Source organism: Scomber japonicus, chromosome 22, assembly GCF_027409825.1.
Source record: "Scomber japonicus isolate fScoJap1 chromosome 22, fScoJap1.pri, whole genome shotgun sequence".
Lineage (NCBI taxonomy): Eukaryota > Metazoa > Chordata > Actinopteri > Scombriformes > Scombridae > Scomber > Scomber japonicus.
The window spans coordinates 3,308,612-3,336,242 of NC_070599.1; the positions used below are offsets into that span (position 1 = coordinate 3,308,612).

Consider the following 27,631-nt stretch of genomic DNA (forward strand, 5'->3'; position numbering starts at 1 on the left):
ACACCTATATAGACACATTTATCATACATAATCTCGGCGAACATTTATGATAAAATCATAAAGAGGAGGGACTATGTAGAGGCAGATACTGCATGTGTATCAGAAGTGGGAATGAGGAAAACACCAGTAGAGGCGAAAGGTCAGTTTAGTAGATTTCTCAACAGGCCTTACCATGTTTATTCCATCAACTCCTTGTAAGGAGTTGTTTTTCACCATGTCTAATATTCCCAGGGAGATCTGGTCACCATCACTTATGAATAGAATTCCAGGAACTGAATATTAGCCTCAACATGCCAGGTCAACTTGACCTGGTGCACGCACACAATGATGCACGACACCACACGCAATCAATGGTATAAAGGGTCTGTAAGGGCGTGCCTCGGGGCTGTTTTGCCGTTCGTTGGTCTATTGTTTGCTGTTTGTATTGATGCTGAATATCTGCAATAAAGATCCCAGTTGGCTGTTCGACGACTTCTGTTCTCCGTCTCATACTTTACCGAAGTTAGGTGATCGGGCAAAGCTTCTATATAATATTAAAGCCAGTCTTATTGTGACATTATATAAGGAGATATATAATACCTGGTCTGCAGTAGTCCTGTACAAATTCTAATATGCCCAACTCCCCCTGGTGGCTGGAATCTTCTTTTTTGTTTTAGTTAAGATGTACAGATAGTAGGTGGCCTAGATAAATAGAACTCTGTAACACAATATCAATAAATACAAACTAACTCAATAAACATACGACTTTTAAATCCACAAACATATTGTGTCAGTGTACTGTTGTCAGAGACAGAACAATGATCTGTGCTGCTGTGTGAGCATCTCCCGTCTCTCCCTCACACGCTGCATGCACATGTGCACTTTGAGCACTCAAATTCAAATAAGTAGAGTCTGCCAGCCGCCAAAACCTGACAGGAGTGAAAAAGGATATACTCAGGTTCTTCGCAACCAAAACAACAACTCCAGTTTCGGATTCAAGTTCCAGCGCCATCGTTGCCACCGAAGCTGCACCTGTGTAATTGTGCAGCATTTGGAGTAGCCTACTCCATTCAGAGCTCACAGTTATGAAATCTCTGTCATATAGCATTTATGTGAGCTGTATTTAATTATTTATTGTATAAGAGAAAATGTGTAATTGTATTGTTTTGCCTATATTGACACATACGGCATGTCGTTTGTATCTTGTAGATTGTGCGTACTGAGATTGTAAAACAGAAGGAAAGGTCTGGATAAACTTTTTTTTTTTTTTTTTTTTTGAACATTCTGTTTATTGGATTTTTCGTATTCAAGACAAGTATTTGAATAACTCATCGTGTACATATTTTCAACCCAAGCCCCCCTCCCACTCACTCCCCCCATTTCCCATTACTGGTATATATGTCTACAGAAATGTACTGAAATACAAATTATAATACAATAGGATCATAACACAAGAGAGAGAAAAAAATAATAATAATAAAATAAAAAAAATAGAATAAATAAATAAATAAATAATATGATAAAACAAATAAAGAGAAGTACATAGAGAAAGTACATAAATAAATATATAAAAGAAAAGCCAAATAAAATATAGTTTCTCTGGTCAGTCGCTATATCTAGTTTTGGTGTGGCCCTTCAATCAACTTTGTCCGCTGTAGGTCTGGATAAACTTGTGAGGCTGTATCATCTTTACAAACACGTCTTGGAATCTATCCGATGATAGATAAATGCTTTGCAAAGACTGACTCTGAGAAATGTTCAGATACATTGCCTAACCCTTGTTGTTGGGTGTGTGCTTTTGGCTACAGACAGGTTTAATAATAGGCTGATACAGTTATTTGCTTCCTGACTAAATTACATTGCAGCTTTTAATTAATTACGCTATATATAAGTGGTGCCCGCCCCGGTCCCAATTGTTGAAAAACGCGCACTAAAGTGCCCTGAATGCACTGAATGTGACCTTTTTTATTTTCGTCCGGTCCTTCAAAAAGTCTGTGCACGCCACTGGTCTCTGCTGTAATTGGAGTAGCTATATTAATATGCAGGTCTAAGGTGATGCTGCAGTTACCTCCTTTGGCCAGTGGGGGGGAATGTTGGTTTACAGCTACACCATATGAAAAAGGTCATGGTGCAAAAATAAAATAAAACAATCAAACAAACACAAAAACTCAGTGAGAGAGAAATTGTCATTTTCATTCTCAGTCACGTGTACAGTAGAATTTGTAAGAGACATAATGACGCTTCCTCTTCCTTTGTTCACGGCAACCAGTCGAAACAAACACAGGAATTATCACTGCACGGTTATTCTGTTATTGCATGTATAGTTCGTCGCTTTTCATTGATTCTAGTGTTAGTTGAAGTGACACTAAATATATAAACAACCGGAAATGGGATAGTTGATGCTGCTGTTGGACTTCCAATGTACCTCGCAGACCTTCAGAATAAAACATGTCATTTTTAGTAGTTTTAACGTTTTGTGCAGTAATGTAGTTCTAAATCATCTTACCACCTAAATAACAATAAATGTTATTAATTGAGTTCATAAAAACACTATAAGGTGAGTAATTTGTAACTGAAGTGTTAGTGTTAGTTAACATGTGCAGGATGGCGCTTTTATTATGAAGTCTTCAAACAGGAAGTGGTGTTATTGTTGTTGGAGGCGGAAAATAAGGCAGCTGGAAGTGTAGCTGTAGCTGGAATACATCCAGCTGTTCACAGGTCATTTTGATAAGTGTGTGGAAGAGAGACAGAGAGACAGAAAGACAGAGACAGTAAGAAGACAGAGTGAGAGAAGTGAGGTAGGACACGACTACATTATCACGTCATGTCAGCTGTTTACTAAACGTGTCGGTTTTTGTGTCTTCTAAATGTTTTAGTACATCTCTCCAGCGTGTGGGAGAGTGACAGAACAGCACGCAGCTCACTTGAACTGAAGGTTTAACAGTCATTGTCATGTTTCATACAGCTGGAGTGTGATACAGAGTGTGTGACAGTGACACAACTGTTCAGTGTAACACACTCAGTGTATTTGAATGTACACATGCAGCCTTGAACTTTGCTCTGTATTGATGGCAGCTCAACTACAAAGGTTACTGTGAGTGAAGTGTGTCAGCTTGGATCTATCTATAGTATTGACTCTGCTGGAAAATGATTTTATAAACTGTGACTGAGTGAATAAATAGTTTTAGTTGAGATATCTAACATGTCAAATATGTGGACATATAAAAGTGAAATGATCTGCATCACCAGATACTGAGAGGTAAAATTTTGGGTGAACAGACCCTTTAGAGAATAGGTAGTAGGAGAAGATGCATGAACATTGTCCACCTATTGAAAAGACACAAGGTGTTTGCATGTTATTAGAGAGTGTACAGTATTAGTTTATGTACCTACAGACTCTATTTAACAATCACAAGTTCCCACAAACCAACATGTTAACATGCTGATACTGAATATTAGGGCTCAGTTGATACTGAATATTAGGGCTCAGCTGATACTGAATATTAGGGCTCAGCTGATACTGAATATTAGGGGCCGATGCTGATACTGATATCAGGGAGTACAAAAATCTGATATTGATTTATTGGCTGATATTGTTTTAAGTACAGATTATATACATTAACACATTTTTTTGTAACGGTCCCTCAAATGTAATGAAGGTATGATATTTTACAGTTTAACAATACATTTTATTATATTTAGTGCACTAAAACTTTTTTTTTGGGTGATTTGCTGCTTTTCTCAGGTATTGAAGTTTGACACATGTTCATATAAGTCTACCTCTCTGTTAATGCTCTCCACAGTGCCTTAGTCTCCTGCATGGTGAAGCGCTCCAGTCTGAACACAGGAACATGAACATGGATAAAGTGTCTGACCTCCCCAGCGGCCCGCTGGATATCTACAGGCAAAAAGCTTCTTTCAACTGGAAGGAAATGCTGTGCTTTATAGAAGGAGAGGAAACGTTGGCATTCAAGGTAACATCAGGAGGAGCCTACAAAACATACAAAACATAACATACATGCAGTACATAAATAATTTACTCTTTAAATCAATGTGACAGTTGACACAGTTGGCTTCCAGCCAATGGGACTATTGTCAGAATGATTGTACTAGAAGTTTTAGTACATTTGATGGATTTGGGAAGAAACTCCACTGATGTTCATTAACCATGTCAAAATGACTCCTAGTAATTGTTCTTACATTTAACCAAGGACTAAAATGCTTCTACCACTGAGAAGAACTTAAGAGTTCAGGAGTTCAGCAGGGATGAGGAGAGAGTGTGTGTGTGACATTCCTGTTTCAACACACTCTTCAAAGTAGATACTAGAGCAGATATTAGTAGATATTATAGTGATGAGTTCTAGTTTTGGACTTCTGTGGTTTGAAGTATTGGACAATGGAACAATCAAAAAGCAGAAATAATGCTTCTTTTTATGTGTAGGCTTTATGTGTGTAGGTTAATAACCTTGGTGACAGTTATAATGAAGTATAAGTATAAAGTATTAAATCTCTCAGTGATAGACTATTTACAAAATACTTTTTGTGAGCACTTTACATTAGCTTAAAAGCTGAACTTCAGAGTTCATTCTTGAACACAGCAGTTGAGAAAACAGTCTCATGGATTTGGACCATTTAGTAGCTTCTTTCAAATTTCATGACAAGCAGACAGACTCATTAGCTGATGGGGATCATGTGATATGATCAAAGCCAAATGGACCTTGTGGTGAGAATGAATTTAGAATGAACATTGTACCTCAGATTTTTTAGGTGTCAGTCTTTGTCTCTCATAGATACAAGCAGACAGTTTATTACTAACAAACTTACATTTGAAACTAAAATCACCAAAATCTCCTTTACATATTCTGTATGTTTTCTCCTCCATCTGTGCTGCAGCAACATGTGTTCAAGACGCTGGAGAACGATCCTCTGTTTGCCCGCACACCTGGTGAAGATGTTCCTGTGGAGAAAATGAGAGAGCTCAACTTCCTCAGGTAAGAACCTAGAAGCCTCTGTTGTATATATTATACTTATAGTAGACCTATGTATCATATGTGGAGAAAATAAAACTGGAGATGGAATTTCACAGGGTAAAGCAGCTCTTCCGCTATGACTTCATGACAGCAGAAGAGTCGATGAGCGACCCCTGGAGGACTGTGATCCTCAATGACTGTCTGGGCATGTATGACTGGTCCATGTCAGCCAAGTTCTTCCTCAATAAAGGGGTGAGTGTGGAAAAGTGGATGGTGGTCGTGGTGGAGAATGTGTAAAATCAACTGAACAGAATCAAAGAGGATGAATATTTTGTGTTCTCTGCTACAGTGTGTGGTGTGACTAAGGAACTTTACATTATTTATATGACCTATTCCTACTCTAAAGTTCTTAATAACTTACTTCCATTACTCCTGCAGTGGCTGGAGTATCAAATATGTACCATGCTCTGATCTGAGACCTCCTAGAGATCCTAGAAATTGCTCAACACAGATTGCCAGCAATGAAATGCATTCTGTCTACTTGTTACAATAGTTCCACACTGAGTAGAAGGCCTTCTAATGCCTGTACTCCACCTATTACTATTCTTCTATATGTAACTACTTCTACAACCTGAAAACTTCTCCAACATGTTTATTTTTTTCATTTGTGTGAATTCAGACATTGCCTTCTAAACACATTAAATAGGTCATAAATGTATTTCTAAAAAATGTGTAAAAAGCATTTCAACCATTTAGATTTGAATTGTGGAGCTAGGCTTCACAAACTGTGTTTCAACATTTCTGTGTTCAGGATTTAGTGGGTGGGTCTGAAAATCATGAACCCGCCCCTGCTGCTGTAGAGGTATAAATACATTCAGCACACACTACTACTACTACAGTCTACAGTTAGCCAGTTCGCTGAGTTAGCCGCCGAGATAACCGCCGAGTTAGCTGCCGAGCTAGCAGCTGAGTTAGTTGCAGAAAGCTCTCAGACGTAGCGTCCATGTTTCTGGTAGAGGTGGTGACTTTGATTGACAGGTGACACTTGGTAGGGGGCGGGGCTTCAGCGGACTCGGCGGGCACTCCCACAGCGTTTGGGAGCAGAGAAAGAGGCAGATTTTTACACAACTTTGAAGCCTAGTTAACACAACTGGTTAGGAGTTTAATTGTTGTCCAGTATTCAACATGCACAAGTATCATGTGGAAACATCAAACTTGAAGCAGTGAAATATATTTGCATATTCAAAGATTCTGCTATTTTTAGTGGAAATGATGATTTTGTTGATATACATGATTGTTCCAAGCAGAGTATTCTTCTATATCTATATATAATACATGTCTGGAAGGGATTGTTAAAATAAATCATCTTCTGTTTCAGATGTTTGGAGCGAATGTTGCCAACACAGGGTCAGCCAGACACAGCAAATATGTTGAAGACATTAACGACATGAAGGTACAGTAAGAGTTTGACACAGACACATCATTGATTGGTTTTATTGTTATTATCATTGTTATTCTTTATCTTATTATTATTATTATTGTTATTATTATCATTAGTTTATTTATGAATGTCTAACAGGACAGTCCAGAGTGGGAAGCTCTACAATGAGCTTTTCTATTTACACAGGGCAGGTGGTGTGTCCTCATATTCATGTTATTCTTGTTACTTTCTCCAAAATTCATCATCTTCATATAATAATGGTGCACATGCAAGAAAGCATTTTGCTCTCAAGACCCCCGGGCTTTCTTTAGCTTTCTGAATGTAGCCTTTGCTTTTCACCTGGGTCACCAAGAACAAACCATCACTTGAAGCTATTCCACAAAAGGTTAATGTGGTTGGAGCTTTTCATTCCAACCAAGCTGGAGCACACAAGGCTGATCTCAGTCTTCAGACAGTTGATTGGTGCACATGTGTGCTTTTGATTGGTTGGAAGAAAAACCTGCAGTCACACGGCCCTTTATGGAATAGTTTGGACAACATTAACTCGCACAGATCAAATGACTGCTCCATGAATTTTTAACTACTCAATAAAGAGCTGTAACCTGCCAGTAGCTGCAGGCTACAGTTGTTAAGAATGCTACACTCTCCAGTCTTCTGCACATCACTGTGTATTTATTAATGCTTCTGTCTGTTTGTAGATCTTTGGATGCTTTGCACTGACTGAGCTGAGCCACGGCAGCAACACCAGAGCCATGAGGACCACAGCCACGTATGAGCCCTCCAACCAGGTCAGCACTAACCCAACCCTACAGTCAGTTCATACTAGGAACACTTTTTAATATATGCACTCCAGTTCACCACCACACCACATACGATGACCTCACTTAAAGTCCGTGTAAAGTAAGAATAAATATGTGTTCTGAGTTTGACATACCACAGAAAAGTGTGTTGTTAACCACCCTGCCAAATTTGAATGATTAAAAAAATCACCAAATATATGAAATTAGGCTTCAAAGTTTCTCTTTCTCTGCTACCAAACACTGTGGGAGTGCCCACTGAGTTCGCTGAAACCCCGCCCCCTACCAAGTGTCACCTGTCAATCAAAGTCACCACCTCTACCAGAAACATGGTAGACACGCTAGGTCTGAGAGCTTTCTGCTGCTAACTCAGCTGCTAGCTCGCCGGCTAACTCGGCTGCTAGCTCAGTGGCTAGCTAACTGGCTAACTGTAGACTGTAGTAGTAGTAGTGTGTGCTGAATGTATTTATACCTCTACAGCAGCAGGGGCGGGTTTATGCTAATCAGACCCGCCCACTAAATCCTGAACACAGAAATCTTGAAACACAGTTTGTGAAGCCTAGCTCCACAATTCAAATCTAAATGGTTGAAATGCTTTTTACACCTTTTTTAGAAATACATTTATGACCTATTTAATGTGTTTAGAAGACAATGTCTGAATTCACTTTACACGGTCTTTAATGGAAATTATAATTATTATTTCTGACAATGACAGCAGGAACTGAACATGTTAAATCTTCTCAAAAGTAGAATTTAAGGCAGAGCTGTTGTATTGGATGGCATTAGATTGTGTTTACAGTATGTATGTAAATGTATGTTCAAACGTGCATGACTCAGCATTTGTGAAATCAATCAAACATTAACCATCTTCTGTGCAGGAGTTTGTGATTAACTCTCCAGACTTTGAGGCTGCTAAGTTCTGGGTGGGGAACCTGGGTAAGACTGCAACCCATGCTCTGGTGTTCGCTCAGCTCTACACACCTGACCACGTGTGCCACGGCCTGCACTCCTTCATTGTCCCTGTAGGTATCTGACCTCTGACCCCTGATTTAAGCTACAGCTGCTTACATTATCAGATGCTGTTATTGACGTTTTATAGACTAAATGACTAATCAATTCATCAAGAAAATAATCATCAGGTTAATCAATAATGAAAATAATTGTTAGTTGTCGTCCTAGTGGAAACATTAGAAATAGTAAAGACCCCTCAGTGTCTTAACATGCTGGTCTAATTATTTTGTGTAACAATGTAAGTAAGATCAAATATAAGTGTTACAGGTGAAACTGGAAGTGTCAGTTGATACACTGAAAGACTTTGAAGTATCAGCTGAAGTGTAAGACTTCAAAGCTACTTAGTCAAACTGTAAGTGAACAAAGTATGGGATAAAAGTAGTTGAAGTGTCAGTTGACATGTATTTGGTGAAAGTAGTTCAGATTGAAGTGGAAGTGCTGGAAACCAAAGAGTTGTGACTGACACTGGAGTTCAGGTGTGTGCAATGACAGTACTTCACATGTGAATAGAAAAATAAATTCAAGTGTCAGGTTACATGTAATAAGTGAAGGCAGTTGAAGCGTCTAAGAGAAGGGTAGGTCAAAGGTAGATCAATAAGATTGTAATAAAATGATATTATTCACCTAAAATGTGACACAGTGACATGTTTTGTTGCATAAGTTTTTTGAGTAAATTGTAAGAGCTGAAAGGTTAAGTGCTCTTACACTGTTGCACATTGGATTACACTTACTTAGACTCTAGGTGTGTACATTATGCATGATGCACAACAATGTAAAAATGTTGAAAAAACACAAAATCTGCAAAGTTGTACATTACAGTCAAAGCGACAAACTGATTTTCCACAATGGAACCAGGATGCTTTTATATTCCTGAGATAGACTGAAAAATGTTATGAGCAAAGTTTAACCATGATAAAGTAAACTGGATGATGATGTTCATTCACAATCAACCCAACACTGCATCTTGTTTTAAATGCATGTGTGACTGGAGGCATTATCATTTCATGTTGTTCCGTCTGTCCATCCCATTTTCCTGAACACCATGTCTCTGGAATACCTGGAGGGAGTTTCATTACATCTTGAACTTAAGGATGGTCTGATTTGCTGGTTCACTGTGACCTCATAAAACACATTTTGACTATAATTTAAGAATTCATAAGCTAATTATTACAACATTTCACACAAATATCTAATAGGATAAAATTATGAAGTAATGACATTTTATATCCAAAAGGTCAAAGGTATTCAGAACAGTATTCAGGCAACAGAAGGGAACATTGTGACCATATTTCACATTTGGTTGAATACTACCTATTAGTTAACCTATTATAATAATGTTACAGATGACACAGAACACCATGTCTCACTTTCAGTCATCTTTAACCATTGTGCTGCAGGTGAGAGATCCCAAGACTCTGCTGGCTCTGCCTGGTGTGTTGGTTGGAGATATGGGCAAGAAGCTGGGTCAGAATGGACTGGATAATGGGTGGGTGACTACACAAGTGTATTTTACAGAAAGCTCATGTTTGCCCCTTCATTTGATGTTTAGAAGCTTTTTACAGTGACAGAGAATACAAAGAAAGTTCTGGAAGTAAAGAAAACATGTCCACCAAACTGTCAAATTGTCAGAACATATGCTGCATAAGAAATAGCACTAATACAGAAAAACAGAGCATTACATAATGCTGTTTTGTGCTTGTGAACAGTGGAGGTAAGCTACAACTGTGTTTTGTACCACTAGCAAGAATAAAACGTGCAATCAGAAAATGAAGCAGAGACTAGTATAAAACAGTACGCATGTTGAGGACTGATTTAATGCAGTATATGTTGAGGAGTAGTAATGACACAAAAACTGTATAGTACAGTTAAAATGATGTTGTTATGGCTGCAGTATATACACTAATTAAAAAAATCTAAAATCTCAGAATATCATAGTTTTTAATTTTGAACTCACAAAAAACATTTTAAATGTTTGTTAAAGGAGACAATTTTTAAGTCTGTCTTAAAACAGTTAAAAGTTGATCCGAAGCTTCAGTCGTCCAAATGAGTCAAATCAAGTAGATATGTTTCACACTGTACTATACAGTTTTTGTGTCATTACTACACACCAACTTTTAAATGCATTTTTGCACTAAATAACTTTATTTTGTCCTCCATTACTTCCATCAAAAGCACATGTGAAGATCTTTTAATAGTCAGTATGAACATTAGGAATGATTACAGAGAAGAAAACCTCTTTCACTTTTCATATGAACACTGACTGCTGTTTTAAGACAAAGGGCTTTGGTTTTTACTGTCATACATCATCAAACCTATTCCATACAGGCCTGTGTGGCTGCATGTTTTTGTTCCAACCAATCAAGTGCACCAATCAACTGTCTGAAGACTGAGATCAGCTGATTAAATGAGTGGAGCCTGGTGTGCTCCTGCTTGGTTCGAATAAAAACCTGCAGCCACATGAACCCTTTGTGAAATGCCATCCATATGAAGTTCAGTGACTCAATGAAGCCACTAGATGGAGCCAGCTGTTCTGTTTCATTTTCATGCTTTGGTTCAAGTAACTTTGTACTAATATGAACCAGACACAACAGATAACTGCAAATTCAATTTAGTCTTTTATGTGAAACACATGCTGCCTGGCATCATCTTTCTGACTTGGCTGTGACTTCTCTTCTTTCCGGACAGGTTTGCTTTGTTCCACAAAGTCAGGATCCCGCGAGAGAACCTGCTGAATAGGACTGGAGATGTTACTCCTGACGGCCGCTATGTTACACCATTCAAGGTTAGTAGAGATTTCCAACCAGTGACCAAACAGTTGAGTTAAGCTGGATCTGCCTTAAGACGGTCCATTTTAAGTCTACAGTATGTTAAAGACTGTGTAAAGTGAATTCAGACATTTTCTTCTAAACACATTAAATAGGTCATAAATGTATTTCTAAAAAAGGTGTAAAAAGCATTTCAACCATTTAGATTTGAATTGTGGAGCTAAGTGATTTTTTTATTCATTCAAATTTGGCAGGGTGGTTAACAACACACTTTTCTGTGGTATGTCAAACTCAGAACACACCTTTCTAATTTTAGGAAAATAGTGGGGATTGGACAATTTTTAAAACTGTATCAAACCAATAATCATGTCCGCTTTACATCGTGATTGTCCAAGTATGTTGTGAGAGTCCAGCTTTCCTTTTTCATTCTTCACACAATCACTTTTCTTATAATGCACAACATAGTACAAACCCATGAATGCTTTGGAGACTTCATAAAGTGTGCAACAGGTTCAAGCACTTTTGACTTAACTGTAGATATGTGTTCTGTTGTCATGCTCAAGCACATGTTTTCCCCTTTCAGACATGCACTTCTTTATGTTCATCTCATGGCAATTGAACATGTTAGTGTCAGGTCTGAGTAAGCACCCTCGTCAGATGGCAACTGTTTGCTACTTCTGTATCACTATGGCTCATGTCAGATTAACCTCATGTTCATGACTGTCAACGATTAAAACTTCAACAATTAAAACACAAGCCTGTGAGAGAACAAAAGAACAGTCTTCTTTTTTACTATTAGTAACATTTGTAATGAAGTTGGGATGGAAAACTGAAACTAAAACTATGCATAAAACTAAAAACGACCGCCATTTTCTTAATTATTCCATCCATAGTTTATTTTGACACTAAATCCCACTGGAACTTCCCCCTTAACTGAGTTCTTTTCAATCATAAATGTTGTAAATAAATCCTTTTTTAAAACACACTGAATAAACAAAGACAAACGTTTAACTGCTTCAAGTTCAGCAATCAAACGCTGTCTTCACATTACAGCTGCTTTTCACTGCTACTGCTGTGTTTTTAATGGGATCTCAGGGGCCAGATCCACATGGACATAGTGAGAAGATGGTTGGTAATGACAACCAGGCCTGGAAAAATTCCTCTGGTACCCCCTGAGAGGTGTAAATAGTAGCGACAGTCCTGGTCTTGAACAAAACATCTCAACAAGCTGAGTCAACATCAGAAAGTCTACATCTGATCATTTACACCTTTGCCTGGAAACTTTGTTATTGGACAAAATGGGAAAAAAAATTGGTGTGGGGGGGGGGGGGGGGTGTTCTGCATTCTTTAAGAGGACAATTGTAAAAAAAACAACTTTATTGTCCAATACCAATACTTACTAAAATTCAAACATCACACTGACTATCTCTCAATTTCTTTGAGAGATAGTCAGTGCAAGTGTGTAGATGCCAGCATTTTTCTGTCCCAGGTTGTTTTTGGTGATACCATTTACAGGTTTACCTCGCCACTGTATCAACATTTGATCCCCTGTATCACTCAACCCTGAGATACATCACTAACTCTTTATGTAGCTTGGTCAGATGCTCATCCCTTACATTGCGTAGACTGCAACATTGGTACATTTCATTTGACAAAGTGATCTCAGGCATGTTCCCTGCATACTTGAGTCAGAAGTTCTCATTTGTACAGAGCACTCACAACCTCAGGTCATGCATTCAAGAACATGAGACTAATTATTGCTGCCTGTTGTTCTGATTTTTATTTTGCACTTTTACATATTTAATCTCAACGTGACTTCCTGGTTAAATAAGGTTAAATAAAAAAATATTGTGAATCATTTTAATTGGAGTGTATGTCTTTCTGTTGGTTTCCCCGCCTCCTCCAGGACCCTAACAAGCGTTTCGGGGCGTCTCTAGGTGCCCTTTCAGGTGGCAGGATTTCCATCACCAGGATGGCTCTGACCAGCCTGAAGCTGGCTCTGACAGTGGCCATCCGGTTCTCTGCTACCAGGAGACAATTTGGACCCAAAGACACAGAGGAGATTCCAGTTTTAGAGTACCAGTTACAGGTTAGAATGGAAGGAAGACCTTACAGAATGCATCTGTACTTTACACATGTTATATATGTACATCTTCCTGTGTGTTCCTACAGCAATGGCGTCTGATCCCCTACCTGGCAGCAGGGTATGCTCTGGAACACTTCTCCAAAACCATCTTCATGAACTTTGTCGAGTTTCAGATTGGGCAAATAATGAAGGACAAGAGTGACAGACAAGTGAGTAAAGATGAGATGTGTGTGTTTCTGTGTGTGTGTGTGTGTGTGTGTGTGTGTGTGTGTGTGTGTGCGCGCGCATAAGTTCCAGTCTTCTATGTGTGTTGTGTTTGTTCCAGGCAGAGATGGGCAGGGAGATCCATGCATTGGGCTGCTCTAGTAAGCCACTGGGCTCATGGACAGCTCAGAGAGGGATCCAGGAATGCAGGGAGGCCTGTGGTGGACACGGATACCTGGCCAGTCAGTCTCAAACATACAGATATCCACACACACACACACACACACACACACACACACACATACACACTCTCAGACCCCTAACTCTCTTGGTTTTCTCTCCTTTCAGTGAACCGGCTGGGTGATCTCCGCAATGACAATGACCCAAACTGCACATATGAAGGAGATAACAATGTGTTGCTGCAACAGACCAGCAACTACCTGCTCAGCTGGCTCCACGCTAAGCATCATGGTCAGTCTCCATCCACAGAGGCAGAATTCAAACTTATATTATTGTGAGAGGTGGAATTACAGTTATCCACAAAATTCCTTCAAAAAGCTGAGTGGAAGTTGAGTTGTACTGTTTGTCCATCATATTGCTTATTGAAGATCGAAGTGATATTCTGTGATTGCTAGTGCCGATGGGCCTGCCAATGATCATCTTTCATGTCAAATTTAAGTTTGGTGAACTTTGACATGGAAATTCACAGTGTTGATGAAAAGCAACCTGGATCAAACCTTGACAGTAGGGATGTATCACCAGATGCTCCACAATACGATATTATAACGATACTTGTGTCACAATTCACAACCTTTTTTCAACTGCAAATTATGTCCCCAAAGGAAACTATGTTAACAATCTGTTTTATGCAGCTGAACTATTTTTATTACAGTTATGAACAACTTAATTAAATCAAAAATAAACATGTGTGGACTGCGACCTGTACAAAAAAAGTTCAAAAATTTTCATTAGCAATTTATATAATAAAAGATCGATACTTGGCGTCCATGTATCCTAACAATATTGTCACACAGAATATTGCAATACTATGCTGTATTTTTCCCCCCAGCTCTATTTGACAGAGCTGAAGAAGATAACTCAAGAGTACAAAATAAAGGAAGCGATCACATTAGCTGTGTCACACCATCTGAATTTATGTAACCCTCCTCTCTTAAAGTGTAAAGTGCAGGAGAGGCATGGTCTATAGACAGTAAGAGATAGGAGTCATTGGTACAAATACATCTGTTGAATATACTGTGTGAATTGACTACTGATGGAGCTCACTGCCTTACAGTTAGCATCCAAGCTATACTGGAGAATTACTAGGACTGATTAGAGCTAGTTTCCAGTTTACTAGTATGTCTTTCTTTTTACTTTGTTTATTGCATATTTTAAGAGATAAACACTTACAGAACAAAACCCTCCACCCCTAAAAATAAAGTTTTCCATGAGCTCACTGGCTTACTTACTAGTCAGTGAGTGCAACCCACAAAATGTTTCAAACACTTTTCTTCCATGGTTGAACTTTGCTATGTCACTTTCTGGTGCTAGAGGAAGATAGAAGGTGATAATCCACATTCATTTTTCAACATAACACAAAGAAATATATATAAAAATATATATGTATATATTTATTTATTTCTTTGTGTTTGGGCCCCTGCATGTTTTTTTGAAATACTATGGTTTATGTTGTGAATGGAGATCCTACAAAACAATATTGTGGATATTGTTATTGATCACACAATCAGCATTATACAGTAAACTCATCTGTGTGTATAGCTGTTTTTTCATTAAGCACAGGATCATTAGTGATCTGTAAAGCTTTAATGCTGTGGTGTTTGGTTTCAGATGGAGTGCGCATTGAGTCTCCTCTTCACACCGTGGATTTCCTGGACGACATGCACAAGATCCTTGGAAGCACGTTTACAGCAACAACAATGGAGCAGTGCATGGACCCTGCAGGTATTCTGCTATTTTAGCCTGTAAGGAATGGATCTTATCTACTCCTAGTTATTCCTACACAAATGAGCTCATGACCGTCCAATAACTGAACTGGAAATCAGATCAGTGGTGATTATAATGGTTGTATTTTCACATTTATTCAGTTGATAGATTCAGTTCAGTCAGATATGAGGTGTTAAGAAAATACAACCAGATGACTTTGTCTTTGTTGTGATTTCTACAAAAGATATTCACAATGTTTGGGAGAAAGACACGGCCAGATTTACGAAGAAAAATCTATTCACATTTCACAAGTTCAGTTTCAGCTTTAATGAACACAACTCACAACACAAATAGATATTGTATTAATTGATAATATATAGATATATATTGATGCCCCTTTTGCTGTGACTACAGCCATTTCTGTTGCTGTGGTTGGAGCTAAACTATTGCCCTGTCTGTGGCTGTATCTATGGTGGGATCTAGGGCTATACTTATTGTGACTGTGACTGTAGTTATAATATTAGCTGAGGCTGTGATGTTTGTGACTGGTTGGCTACTCTTACAGCACATAAAGATGGTAACACTGGCCAAGACGGCACTGTGAAGAAAGACACTCCTGCCAGGATTTGAACCTGGTAGTTCTATCAGATATGACAGATGTGTTACTAACACAACCCAGAAGTTCAGCACAACAATGCATGTAGTTATAATATGAATGCATTTAACTTGAATCTTAAAGTGCTAACGTGTTAAAACATACTGTATACCATAAAAAATGACCTGTTTTAAAAGAGACTATTGTCTGCTGGTTAGGGAGGCTGCTCCACAAGCTTATCCCCCATGCTGCAGACCTTAGTACTGGGGGCCATGCCTCTCTCCCACTAATTACAACAAACAACTAGAATAACAACACAACACAACAAAAACTGCTCTTTTTACAACTCCACTTTAAAGGCTGATGTAGATTGGCTTAATATGTGATTGTAGAACATGTACAGTTGATATTTGGTGTTTAGATTGACTTTGCTCAGCACAGCAGGGAGTGATGGTAATAACTTCCCATTCCATCCAGTGGACGGTAGACATGAGGAATGTGAAATGAGTGTAGAGGACAGCCTGTACTAACCTGCAGGCTTTGTTCATTTAACTGATAAAAAAAATCTGTTGTTATTTGTATTTCTACTTTCAAATCACCATTATGCAAAATATCATTAACTGGAGGCTACCCTCTAAAAATGTTTTTTTTGTTTTCAGCTTTTTCAGTATAAAATAGTGTGCATACTCTTTGTTTTGTATATCAGTGTCACTAGCAGCCTACAAGTGGCTGGTGTGTTTTCTGCTGGAGGAGAGTCACAACAGGCTGAAACAGCAGAGAGCTTTGGGCAAGGATGAGTTTGAGGCTCGTAACAACAGCCAGGTAAGATAACTCTCACATACACACTATTCTTTTAGCACCTTCTAATGCAGGGGGGTCAAATCCATTTTAGTTCAAGATCCATAAATATTATATAATATCTATATATATATTATAACTTTACTACAATAAACCATCTATTTGCCAAACAGGTGAACAGCCTGTCAACAATTATTTTGCACAGAAGCTGCACAATGTTCAATATATAAATGATGTATATGACAACAATTCATTGCTTTTCAGAGGCTTTTATTCTGCTCAGGGTAGAGATTGGAATTACTTTTCTGTAATTTTCCATACTTTGCAAAGTTATCCAATCGGCCAGATTAGACTCCTTGGCAGACCAGTTCTGGCCCACGAGCCGTATGTTTGACGCCTCTGTTTTAATGGATAAACTCAGATATGCTCATTGCTCCAGCTAAAAACAAGACTGTTGTTCTAAGTCTGTCATCAAACACAGGATGAAGTGCTGAGGCTGCTTTCTGTCAATGTCTCTCAAGTTCAATCCAAAACACTGAAATTGAGTTTTGATTGAAGTTTTCAAGAGGGGTGCAAGTCAGAGTCACATCTGACAAGTAATAATTCACTCCATACAAAACAATAATACAAATAACAACAGCAAAGAGAACCCTAACCCTAACCCTTCATCTGATAAAGCATTTCAGATGAATGTTGAAAAGTCATCAATTAAAGTTCCAGTCGAGTGATTTGGATCCAGCTGTTGGCACATCTGTAGCCAGGAAGAGGTCAAATACAGGACAAAAATATCATGGTCATTTTAATCTACATCACAGTCTAATCTACATGGACCAATCCCAATATGTGTGTGTGTTTAGTTTATCATGTTCATACCTGCATATATCACTGTATCCTCTTCTCTATATCAGGATCAGTGCTTAGCTTTGTTATGGCCATGCATTTTATTTTAGAGAAATGTTGTGTCTAAATCCTGATAAAACCAGAGCAGTATTAATCTTCTTAGATGAAGAAATAAATGCTCCATCATCCAAAGATAGCAGAGTTTTAAACACTTGGCTGTCATCACACAGTCTTGGCTGACAGTCATGTGGTTTGCAGGCTGGAGGTTCTGCTGTCAGATAGATGTGTTTTATGCTTCTGAGAAATGTTTGTGTGAGTGGTTGCATTCATTTAATTAACTGGTGTTTTTACTTAATATGATGTACGGCCATGAAATGTTTATTGTGTGTGTTTTAGTAGTTTCCAGAGAATCATACATTCATTTTGTGGCTGTTAAGTGTTTTAGTGGTTTTTACAATGACATGTGATTCATCAAGTGAAAGAGAACTGCATGATATTCAGTATCATGTTGGCATATTATTTTTGATGTGCTAAATGAAGAAATTCCCATTTTTGCATAAGAGTCAATTAGGTTTTATTTGTGTCCATGTGGTTTAGTTTAAATTTAAAGGGTTAAAATGTGAAAATAAACATATGAATAACTTCACACATTCTTTTTTTGTGGATCCAGCATCAAATTTCTGCTTTTAATCCATTTAGAGAGAATATATTAGAGGATTATGGTGAAAATGTCTGAGTGGTGTAACCATATAAACACCATATCAACTGGTTTGGCATGATCTTACATTATAACTTTTATATTAAATAAAGCTAATGGAATACAATTGTTCTAAATATTACATGTAGGGTCTGATTTACTAAGATCCCAAATAAAGAGTACTCAATAGCGTGCACAATGCAATAGATGCGTTTAGTTTGCGTGTGTTTTGCAGGTGATCTACTAAGAATAACTGTGTAAATGAAAACAGGAGCAGCAGGTGCAGACAGCAGGATTTAAGGGTTAGGGTTAGGGTTTGGGTTTGGATGAGCAGAAAGCTGCAAGCACAAAATGAAATGTGATCAGGTTCTAGTGGAAGAGGTTAACTAATATATTAAGTTATAACAAAAAACATTATTACCAGAAAAACACACATATGGGAGAGTATTAGTGACAAAGTCAATGCTGTTAGTAAAATAAAAAATATTCCTCTCCAAAAATATTAACACAAGTAGAAAAAAAAGAAAAAGTCCATTCTGTTGTACCTCTGTCTCATCGTCTCCATAGTAACAGACGGCTATTATTTATAGACACAGTTACCATCAGCAACATTACCTTCAGGTTTGGTAAATCACAATGTGTGTGCTAAATAACATATTTGCATTTTCTCCTAAAACGTCTCATATTACATATTCATTATGACAAACATACTAAATGGACAGTGTGTATTATCTTCCACAGTTGAAAGACATAAACCTCAGTGTGCTGCGTTAGTAAATCAGCTGCACATTTTTTGCAGGTGATGAAAAGTTTGCACACGTTTTTACACCAAAGCTTTAATAAATCAGACAACTTAATCTGGAGAATCATTTACATTAGAAAAAAAAGACAGTTCATTATTAGTATAAGTCCACTTAAATACACTGTAGGTGATAAAATATGTAATATTTATCATTCTTTTGTGGTTACACCATTTGACATTTTCAGGAGCATTCAGTCTTACTTTTGGTAAAATGGTGCAAATGTCATTTAAATGATATAAAACCAACAAAAATACTAAATGTACATTTTAACAAACCTGATGCTGCTTTTAAATCTAGTTTAACTGATTTATGAATGTTAAAACTAGTTTTAAACCATTATCTGTCACTGACCCGTATATACTGTGTGGTAGGATAAGTTTGGGATATACTGGCTAAGCTTAAGCTGGGTTCATGTCTTGTCAGAATACATTTTGGATGACCACACATTTCTCTGAAGTGTTAACATCTACAACACTTTGACACTTCTTTATGTATGTATGTATGTATGTATGTGTGTGTGTATGTATGTATGTATGTATGTATGTATGTATGTATGTGTGTGTGTATGTATGTATGTGTGTGTGTATGTGTGTATGTGTGTGTGTGTGTGTGTGTGTGTGTGTGTATGTATGTGTGTTCAGGTTTACTACTGTCGTTCCCTGGCCATCGCCTACATTGAACACAATTGCCTCCAGAGGTTTTATGAGTTAACCACAGCTCAGGACACACCAGCAGGTCTCAGGCCAGTGCTGAGTAAGCTATGTGCCCTGTATGGACTGTGGAGCCTCAGCAACCACATGGCCACACTGTACCAGGGTACGTACTATATACTGCTGGCATACATTTCATCTAAACTATGTTGATACTTGTAACATGGTGATGTTTCTGTACAGGTGGTTACATGAGTGGAAGGAAGCCAGCAGAGATGTTCCAGATGGCCATTCTCTCCCTCTGCTCCCAGGTACAACAATATCTTTTCACCTTTGTCTGATGTGTATGTCATTCTGATAATAACAACACATTTAATAAACTACTCCTAGCACCATTTTGAAATAATTCCTTTTTTTACTTAATAATCAGTCTGAAACTACTGTATACAACCAGTTAATAAATGATGATGTAATATTATAGATAATAAATGATGATGTAATATTGTACATAAAGCAACCCAGCACTGTACCTTTTTAAAATAGTTACAATTATCCTCACCTTTACCAGCAACATCCAAGTAATGTAAGTAAATACACATGAATGCATCCATAGTTACAATCCAATGATGTAATATAGACTGTATGATTCTGTATAGTTAGCACTTTTGGTTCTTTGAGTATATTTTGATGCTTGTATTTAAAGATTTTGTACTTTTACTTATTCTGAAATACCTCTCCCACTTCTACCAGTGTTACCAAATGACTTCTTTTTACAAGTACATACACACACATTTCATTCAGTTACTCTTCTACTTTGGAACCCGCTGTGTGAATCTCCAGACTCCACTTAAAAACAGCCTACATCTTATTTCATGTGTAACTGAACTATGCTCTTTATTTTGGACTTCTTCTGTCCTTACTTTAGAAAAAAAATCTACAGTTTATCCACAAAGCAATGACAACAATACTTGAAAATCTAGTAGCTTCCTGAAATATTAGCCATGCAAATACTACAGTATACACTGCATGTTCTGTCCTAGTGTTGATTGTTGTTAACACCATGGTTCAGGTAGATTCTTTTACCATCAAAGTAATGTTGTATGTTTGTCTTTTTCAGATGAAAGATGATGCAGTAGCACTGGTGGATGTTTTTGCACCTACTGATTTCATCCTCAACTCACCTATAGGCAACGCTGATGGACAGGTAAGACATACACACTGAATACTTCTATTAGAGCCCACTGATGTATCGCTCTATGGCTATATATTATCAGCCAATATCACAGATATATCTGTATCGGTGGATATCTGATATGTGCTAATATTGTTTTTTTATTTTCTAAAGTTATGTAAGTAGCAATTTATGTATATTTGGCCCATTTTCTCCATTCAAGAGAATTTGACTGTTTGAGTGCACTGAAGTCATTTTATATAATAACGTTTATTGTTTAACTGTAAATTATCATACTATCATGCATTTATCTGTATATTCTGTACATACAATATTATTGGCCAATATACCCATATCAGCCCCAAAAACCCATTATCAGTCCTGCTCTAACTTATACATTCATCAGTTAAAGATAGGATAGGAATAATCAAATGAAAAGGTAATAAAAGACAAATATAATTGCAGATTTTAATATTTAATTCAGCTAATTCATGGCACACTCTAGATTGTATACCACCCTCACTGATTGACAGCAACATACACTGAACCTGATCACACACTATAAAACTGTGTTCTGTTGGTGTGTAGAAGCTCAGAAATCACTTCTCATGATGTAATGTGTTTGTGTATTTGTATAATACTAAGATATATTTATGACAACATCAAGGAGAATATAGTCACTCTGTTTTGGAGTTTGATCAAATTGTTAATGATGCATAGTTCTGGATTTCAATAAGCAATAGATTCTGAAAATGAGGTCATGTTAATTAAATGCAGTGATGATAATGTATCCTCTTAAAACAGTTACAACCTGATAAGGAAAGCTAAACTTCATTGATCCAGCCAGGAGGAAATCCAAATTTGACACAACAGTAGCCTTATAATGGTGAAGTCATAAAGAAAAACTAAATAAAATACTATATACAATAAACAATCTCTACAATAATCTGTAATTATATAAATCTACAATATACATAAATTCCTGTCACTATATACAAGTGTGCAATGTTCCTGGGATTAAACAATAAGACAGCATCAATCTTATTAGTGGGAATATACATTGTGATGGCTGATGGTATGAAAGAAACCCCCAAGCACTTTGAAATTCAAGTTCATTTCTTTTTGAGGTACAGTATAGTATTTGAATTATATTTTTGAATAATCACATGAGCCTGTATATGTACATCTTGTCCTCTGTGAACTTTTCCTGTGTGTGTGTGTGTGTGTGTGTGTGTGTGTGTGTGTGTGTGTGTGTGTGTGTGTGTGTGTGTGTGTGTGTGTGTGTGTGTGTGTGTGTGTGTGTGTGTGTGTGTGTGTGTGTGTGTGTGTGTGTGTGTGTGTGTGTGTGTGTGTGTGTGTGTGTGTGTGTGTTTGGTTTGGCGATATCAGCTCTGCACACAAACTACCACTCATCACACTGTCTCAGTAATATAGCACAGTGTTTTTTTCCCCTCCCTTTCACTCACTCCCATTTATTCTAACCTTTATTTAAAGACGGGAGCCCATTGACTTGACTTGTCTTTCACAAGAACGACCTGATTACAGTAAAAATAATCAAAGCAATCAATCAAATCATCAGACAGTTTACCAGTAAGTTCTTTCTAAATAAATAAAATACAGTGTTTTTCTCCTCTCACTGCCAACAGCTTTCTTGTGTAATATACAACCATGTGTTCTAAAGCCATCTCTAGCTATGAATCTTGGGTGGAAAGAGAGCATATAAATGACATCACCATGGTTCATATCAGATTGATCCTATTGACTGAACACTTTGCCTTCTGCAGTTCTGGGTAATACTTGCCTTATGTCTATTAAAGAATGCCAGTTTTGCTTTAAGGACTGCTCTTTTAGACCACAGGCTCATCATCCAGCCACAAACCAAGATATTTGTAAGAGGATTCTCTTTCAGTTGCTGTCTTACTAAGGGTAGTAATATTCACTGCTGTCGTATTCTAAGTCCAAGTGTGGCTGAGGAGTCGTCATGGTAAACTCATTATCACCATAGTACAAATCAAACAGAAATGCTTGTTCAGAGAAGTGTTGAACATTCCTTTGTAATACATGGTTTGGATCTTTATTTTGTGTCAGGTTTGCATGCTGTTGAGCAGTGGTCACTGAAGTTAAGAGGAAAAACACCACTAGATTTATAATGTTGGGGTCTGTTGGTTCAAAAAATATGCAAGTAACAGGAGTGTTTTTAGCATGGAATTAGCCAATACATAAAATATAGCCACATGACGTCAATGCTAATAGCATGACGATACTGAGCACATTCTTGCAATTCACTAAAAATTTGTATTTAAAAAAAACCCAACCCCAAATAATGTCTAAGAAAGATTTTAGGTAACAGGACAGAAGGTTGAGACTGACCCTTTCAGTTTCAGTTGCAATATCTTCAAATATACTGAAAAATACTGAATACTTTTGGTATTACTTCCCATCCTTCAGAAGATCCAGAAAATGTAACTTCCTGTTGTTGAATGGGTGGCTGTGGCTCAGGAGCTAGAGCGGTCGTCCATCAATCAGAAGATTGGTGGTTTGATTCCCGGCTCCTGCAGTCCACATTGCCCTCATTGGGCAAGATTCTTAGCGTACAATCCCAATGGCTGCGCCAATGGTGTATGAATGGGTGTGAATGTTAGTCTTCTCCAGGTTAGCATCCTGTGTGGTAGCTCCTGTCATCAGTGTATGAATGTGTATGAATGGGTGAATATGACATGTAGTGACGTCAGTGCACTGAAACAATTAACGTTACTGGAAATGTCATGATTATAAGTAGCTATAATTATAAAAACAGAACAAAAAACATGTTTATATTAACGTGAATTAAGAAAAATGATCAAATATACATAAATGCTGCTTATAACTTTGAAAAAAAGGCACATATCAGACAACATACACACCAATACTGATGTAAGTGTGATAGGCTAATGACAGACATATCAGTTGGACTCAAATCTTCTTTCCTGCAGCTCTGTTATCTCAAAACAACAACTTGTACAGTTCTCTAAACTGGATGGAGTAGAGTGCTTAAAATCCACAGTATGAACAGGTCTATCTAAACACCACCTCAGCCCCATTTTTTCATTTGGTCGCAAAATAGTGGAGTTAGAGATTAGATTAGATGTTGTTTAAAACTGGATCAAAAGTCAGTTTAAGACAGAGTTAACAGCTTGTGGCACAGGAACACAACACTGATGCATGTCCAAACCACCATCAATCAATCCATTTTAATTGCAAAAGAAACATGTATATATTTTTCCTCTGTTGTCTCACTCTGGGACTTGTAGTCAATCAGGTTAAGTCTTCTTACTGGAAGAAGACTGCAGGCTTTTGGCTGCTCTCCTTGCCTCTTCCAGGAAAACACCCATGTTAGTAACCCTAACCCTAACCCTTGGTTTGAGGAGAGTCATACACAACGTAGTGTCTGACAGTTGTTGATGATGACCCACTCTGCTCTGTCTGAGATGGCTCAACTAATGTTTGCTTTGCTTGGGAAATAAAGACACAATGCAGACCCACAGTGTATTCTGTTACATTGTATCAGCTTCAGGGTCGCTCAAGTTTATTTTTGCAGCTAATGAGCTGAAATGTGCTGATACCACTGACTGTCATTCTGTCACTGACTCTGTCTCTGTCACTGACTCTGTCTCTGTACTACCATTTACAAATCATCAAATCATCAAGGCAGCATAGCATAGACATCACACAACACTGTGTGAAGGTTGGTAGTAGCCAGTAGGAAATGTACCAGCAATGGTAGGAGTAGTGAAGTAGTCTTTGTTTGTAGTGTTTTCAAATGTGAGTATGCGTTTAATAGTTTGACTATTCAATGACTACATTTACTGTCTGTTTAGAGTACTAACTATTGGAGTTTTCTATACTCCTCTTTTACTCAAAGCTCTGGGCTCAGAACATTCAGTCTTCCTTTTTTGCACTCTTCATTCTTAAGTTCATAGCCAATTCTGGATATGTCTAATAAGCAGTGTTCCTCTATTGACCCCCACTAACTTGGTAACAAATGAATGTAGGAGTACACACCATGGACATTTATGACACAGATTCCATCTACAAAACTACCTATTCCCAAAATCTATACCACAAATCAGTGACACAATAGGTGTGTGGGACGTTTGGAACATCTCAGGCCAGTTATTGCTCTGCCTATGAGGTCAGTCCAGCTTTGGGGACAGATCATTCTCATGATTCATCATGTTTTATTTGTGCTGTTTTCTGGAAGGTGAGCTTATGTCTCTGCAAATCCAGTAACCATCTGCAACTAGTTACTCTCAACAGCATGGGAAGAAATCCCAGCAGATTATACAGTCATGTTTCACTGGCCTCACCTGATGGACACAGTTTGCTTCAATAAGCATTGATCCATGTGTCCTTCCTTACAGCTGAAGTACAGCAGGCTTTTCTACCTGATACACAAATTCCATCTCTGTCACTGCATGCTAAGTGATAGCACAGTTAGTTATGCAGGGTAAGCTATATAACTACAGGATCATGGATACACATTTACACATTTAATTGATTTATTTTAATATGCAATGTAAAGAAAAACCACAAGGCTGCACTGCTGCATTGCCTCTGCTACAATGATTTGAATCATTTGTAAACAGATTGTACTCATTTTTTACAGATGATATAGTTTCTACATGTAAGAGGCCTGCACAGTTGTGAATATAAAAAAAAGACCAGCCACAAAAAACAAAGATGATCCATGCGGCTTCCATGATCAGTGTAGCAGCTTCAGTTGATTATAATGGAAGCACTCTGCTGCAGCCAGATGTGCCACACCACATCTGTGGCTGTGGTATTTTGGTTATTAGAGTCACAACTCAGACAAATCTGAACACACACACACACACACACACACACACACACACACACACACACACACACACACACACACACACACACACACAGGACACATGTATTGGTAGATTTGGTATGACTTACACATTTCATGGATCTGCTTTAAAATTTAAAAAGATTATACTCACAACTAGAAATGTTGCCATCTAATTATCATCAAGTGATAGTTGTGTGTACAGCCATGCTCACAGTACAGACAGAAAGTGTGAATTGTTCATTCAACAGGACCTTTCATGCTCACAATCTGACAGGAGATGAACAGTTATAGAGGAAAGCTTCATGACAGAGTAGGCCACTCTGGATAGGTGTATTTTCAGGTGGGATTTAAAGGTAGAGACAGAGTCTGAAGTGCAAATGTCTGGTGGGAGAGAGTTCCAGAGGCGGGGGGCAGATCGGCTGAAGGCTCTTGACCCCATGGTGGTTAAGTTGGCAGATGGGGCAAAGAGCTGGTTGGCAGAGGAGGATCGGAGAGTTGGAGAAGGTGTGTAGATGTGGATAAGGTCAGAGAGATATGATGGTGCCAGGTTGTGAAGGATCTTGAACGTGAGGAGTAGAATCTTAAAGTCAATGCAGGATTTGATAGAGAGCCAGTGAAGTTGCTGCAGAGCAGGAGTGATGTGTTCAATAGAGGGAGTTCTGGTTATGATACGAGCGGCTGCGTTCTGTACCAGTTGGAGTTTGTGGAGAGATTTCCGCAGAAGACCAAAGAGGAGAGAGTTACAGTAGTCCAGACGGGATGTGATCAGGGTGTTTACCAGGATAGCGGTGCAGGTTGGTGAAAGTGAGGGACGAAGACGATTGATGTTACGTAGATGGAAGTATGCAGACCGAGTAACATTATTGATGTGGGCTTCGAAAGATAGTGTGCTGTCCAGGATGACACCCAGGCTCAGTGGAATTGTTGATGGACATGGAGAAAGTGTTAGGTGTTGCTTGGGTGGATTTGGTACAGATGAGAAGGACCTCAGTTTGAGAAAGTTGAATGAGAGCCATGATTTAATTTATATACACGTTTCCCATGATGAAATCCTGTAGACGTACATACACACAACTCACTATTTTTTTCATTAAATACATTCTTAAACATATCCTCATCCTCCTTCCTGTATACTTCAATATAATAAAGCATAAATATCACCAAACCAGTAGAAGATAAACAGTGAAGTGAGCATGCTTTTCTCATCAGACTGACTGATTCACTGAGCTGCAACCCCATAAACAAACTTCCTGTTTAGTTGTGGTCACATACACATACACAGTGACCTCCTGCCCCATCACTCAATCTGTTTGGGTTTGTCTGCAAACATGTGACATTTTGAAGGCCGATATTGTGTTTATTATGTGGTCAAGATGAGTTTAGCTTGTTTGTGTGGTTGGTACAAATCCAACAAACAGTGTGATTGTGGGTTTTTGATGTTCCTGGAAAACAGGAAGTAATGATGACAAGTTAATTTAATGAGGGAGGAGCTTCTTTCATATCAAAACATAGCCAACACAACTGTCACCTAAGACAAGTGGTGCTTGGTCTGATTTTTGTGATTAGTGACCACTTCCTGTCTGACTCATGTTATTGTTTTCCCTCCTCACAGCTGTATAAGAACTTGTGGTCCACAGTGATGCAGGGCAACCAGGTGCTGGAGCGCCCCACCTGGTGGAAAGACTTCTGCTCAGACAAACCTGTGGTTGGATCCCTGCGTCCAAAACTGTAGAACACACACACACACACACACACACACACACACACACACACACACACACACACACACACACACACACACACACACACACACACACAATGATCTCAAAGATTCATACAATGTAGTTTGAAATGACTTTTATGTCTACGTTCACATTACAGGCCTTAATGCTCCATTCCAATGTTTTTAGTATGTTCTGATCTTTTTATGTTGATGGATCATATTCATGTTTGTAAGTGACATATATATTATAGTTGACATCCTAAACTGCCACACATGCACACATTGAACTGAAATATGAG

At 38.1% G+C, this 27,631-nt stretch overlaps 1 protein-coding gene across 3 annotated transcripts; it reads left to right on the plus strand.

The window, feature by feature from the left end:
* The first annotated feature begins 2,688 nt into the window (after positions 1 to 2,688).
* On the plus strand, positions 2,689 to 27,373 carry acox3 (acyl-CoA oxidase 3, pristanoyl). Of its 3 annotated transcripts, none has more exons than XM_053343810.1 (19): positions 2,689 to 2,777; positions 3,783 to 3,953; positions 4,873 to 4,970; positions 5,066 to 5,201; positions 6,328 to 6,402; positions 7,089 to 7,178; positions 8,066 to 8,209; positions 9,596 to 9,684; positions 10,884 to 10,980; positions 12,870 to 13,052; positions 13,136 to 13,258; positions 13,375 to 13,495; positions 13,602 to 13,724; positions 15,102 to 15,215; positions 16,499 to 16,614; positions 19,572 to 19,746; positions 19,824 to 19,891; positions 20,698 to 20,784; positions 27,222 to 27,373. In XM_053343810.1, exons 2-19 carry the CDS (start codon positions 3,831 to 3,833, stop codon positions 27,339 to 27,341), a joined length of 2,082 nt encoding a protein of 693 aa, XP_053199785.1. In that variant the 5' UTR covers positions 2,689 to 2,777; positions 3,783 to 3,830; the 3' UTR covers positions 27,342 to 27,373. The 3 variants fall into 3 exon arrangements, with proteins under 3 accessions (XP_053199785.1, XP_053199788.1, XP_053199786.1); XM_053343813.1 differs by having other exon boundaries at positions 2,749 to 2,772; XM_053343811.1 differs by lacking the exon at positions 2,689 to 2,777 and adding an exon at positions 3,130 to 3,238.
* The last annotated feature ends 258 nt before the right edge of the window (positions 27,374 to 27,631 follow it).

Coding starts and splice junctions, on each gene's coding strand:
- acox3 (XM_053343810.1), top strand. CDS start 3,831: ATGAACATGGATAAAGTGTCTGACCTCCCCAGCGGCCCGCTGGATATC. Junction 3,954..4,872: donor AGGAAACGTTGGCATTCAAG/GTAACATCAGGA, acceptor TCTGTGCTGCAG/CAACATGTGTTCAAGACGCT. Junction 4,971..5,065: donor AGAGAGCTCAACTTCCTCAG/GTAAGAACCTAG, acceptor GGAATTTCACAG/GGTAAAGCAGCTCTTCCGCT.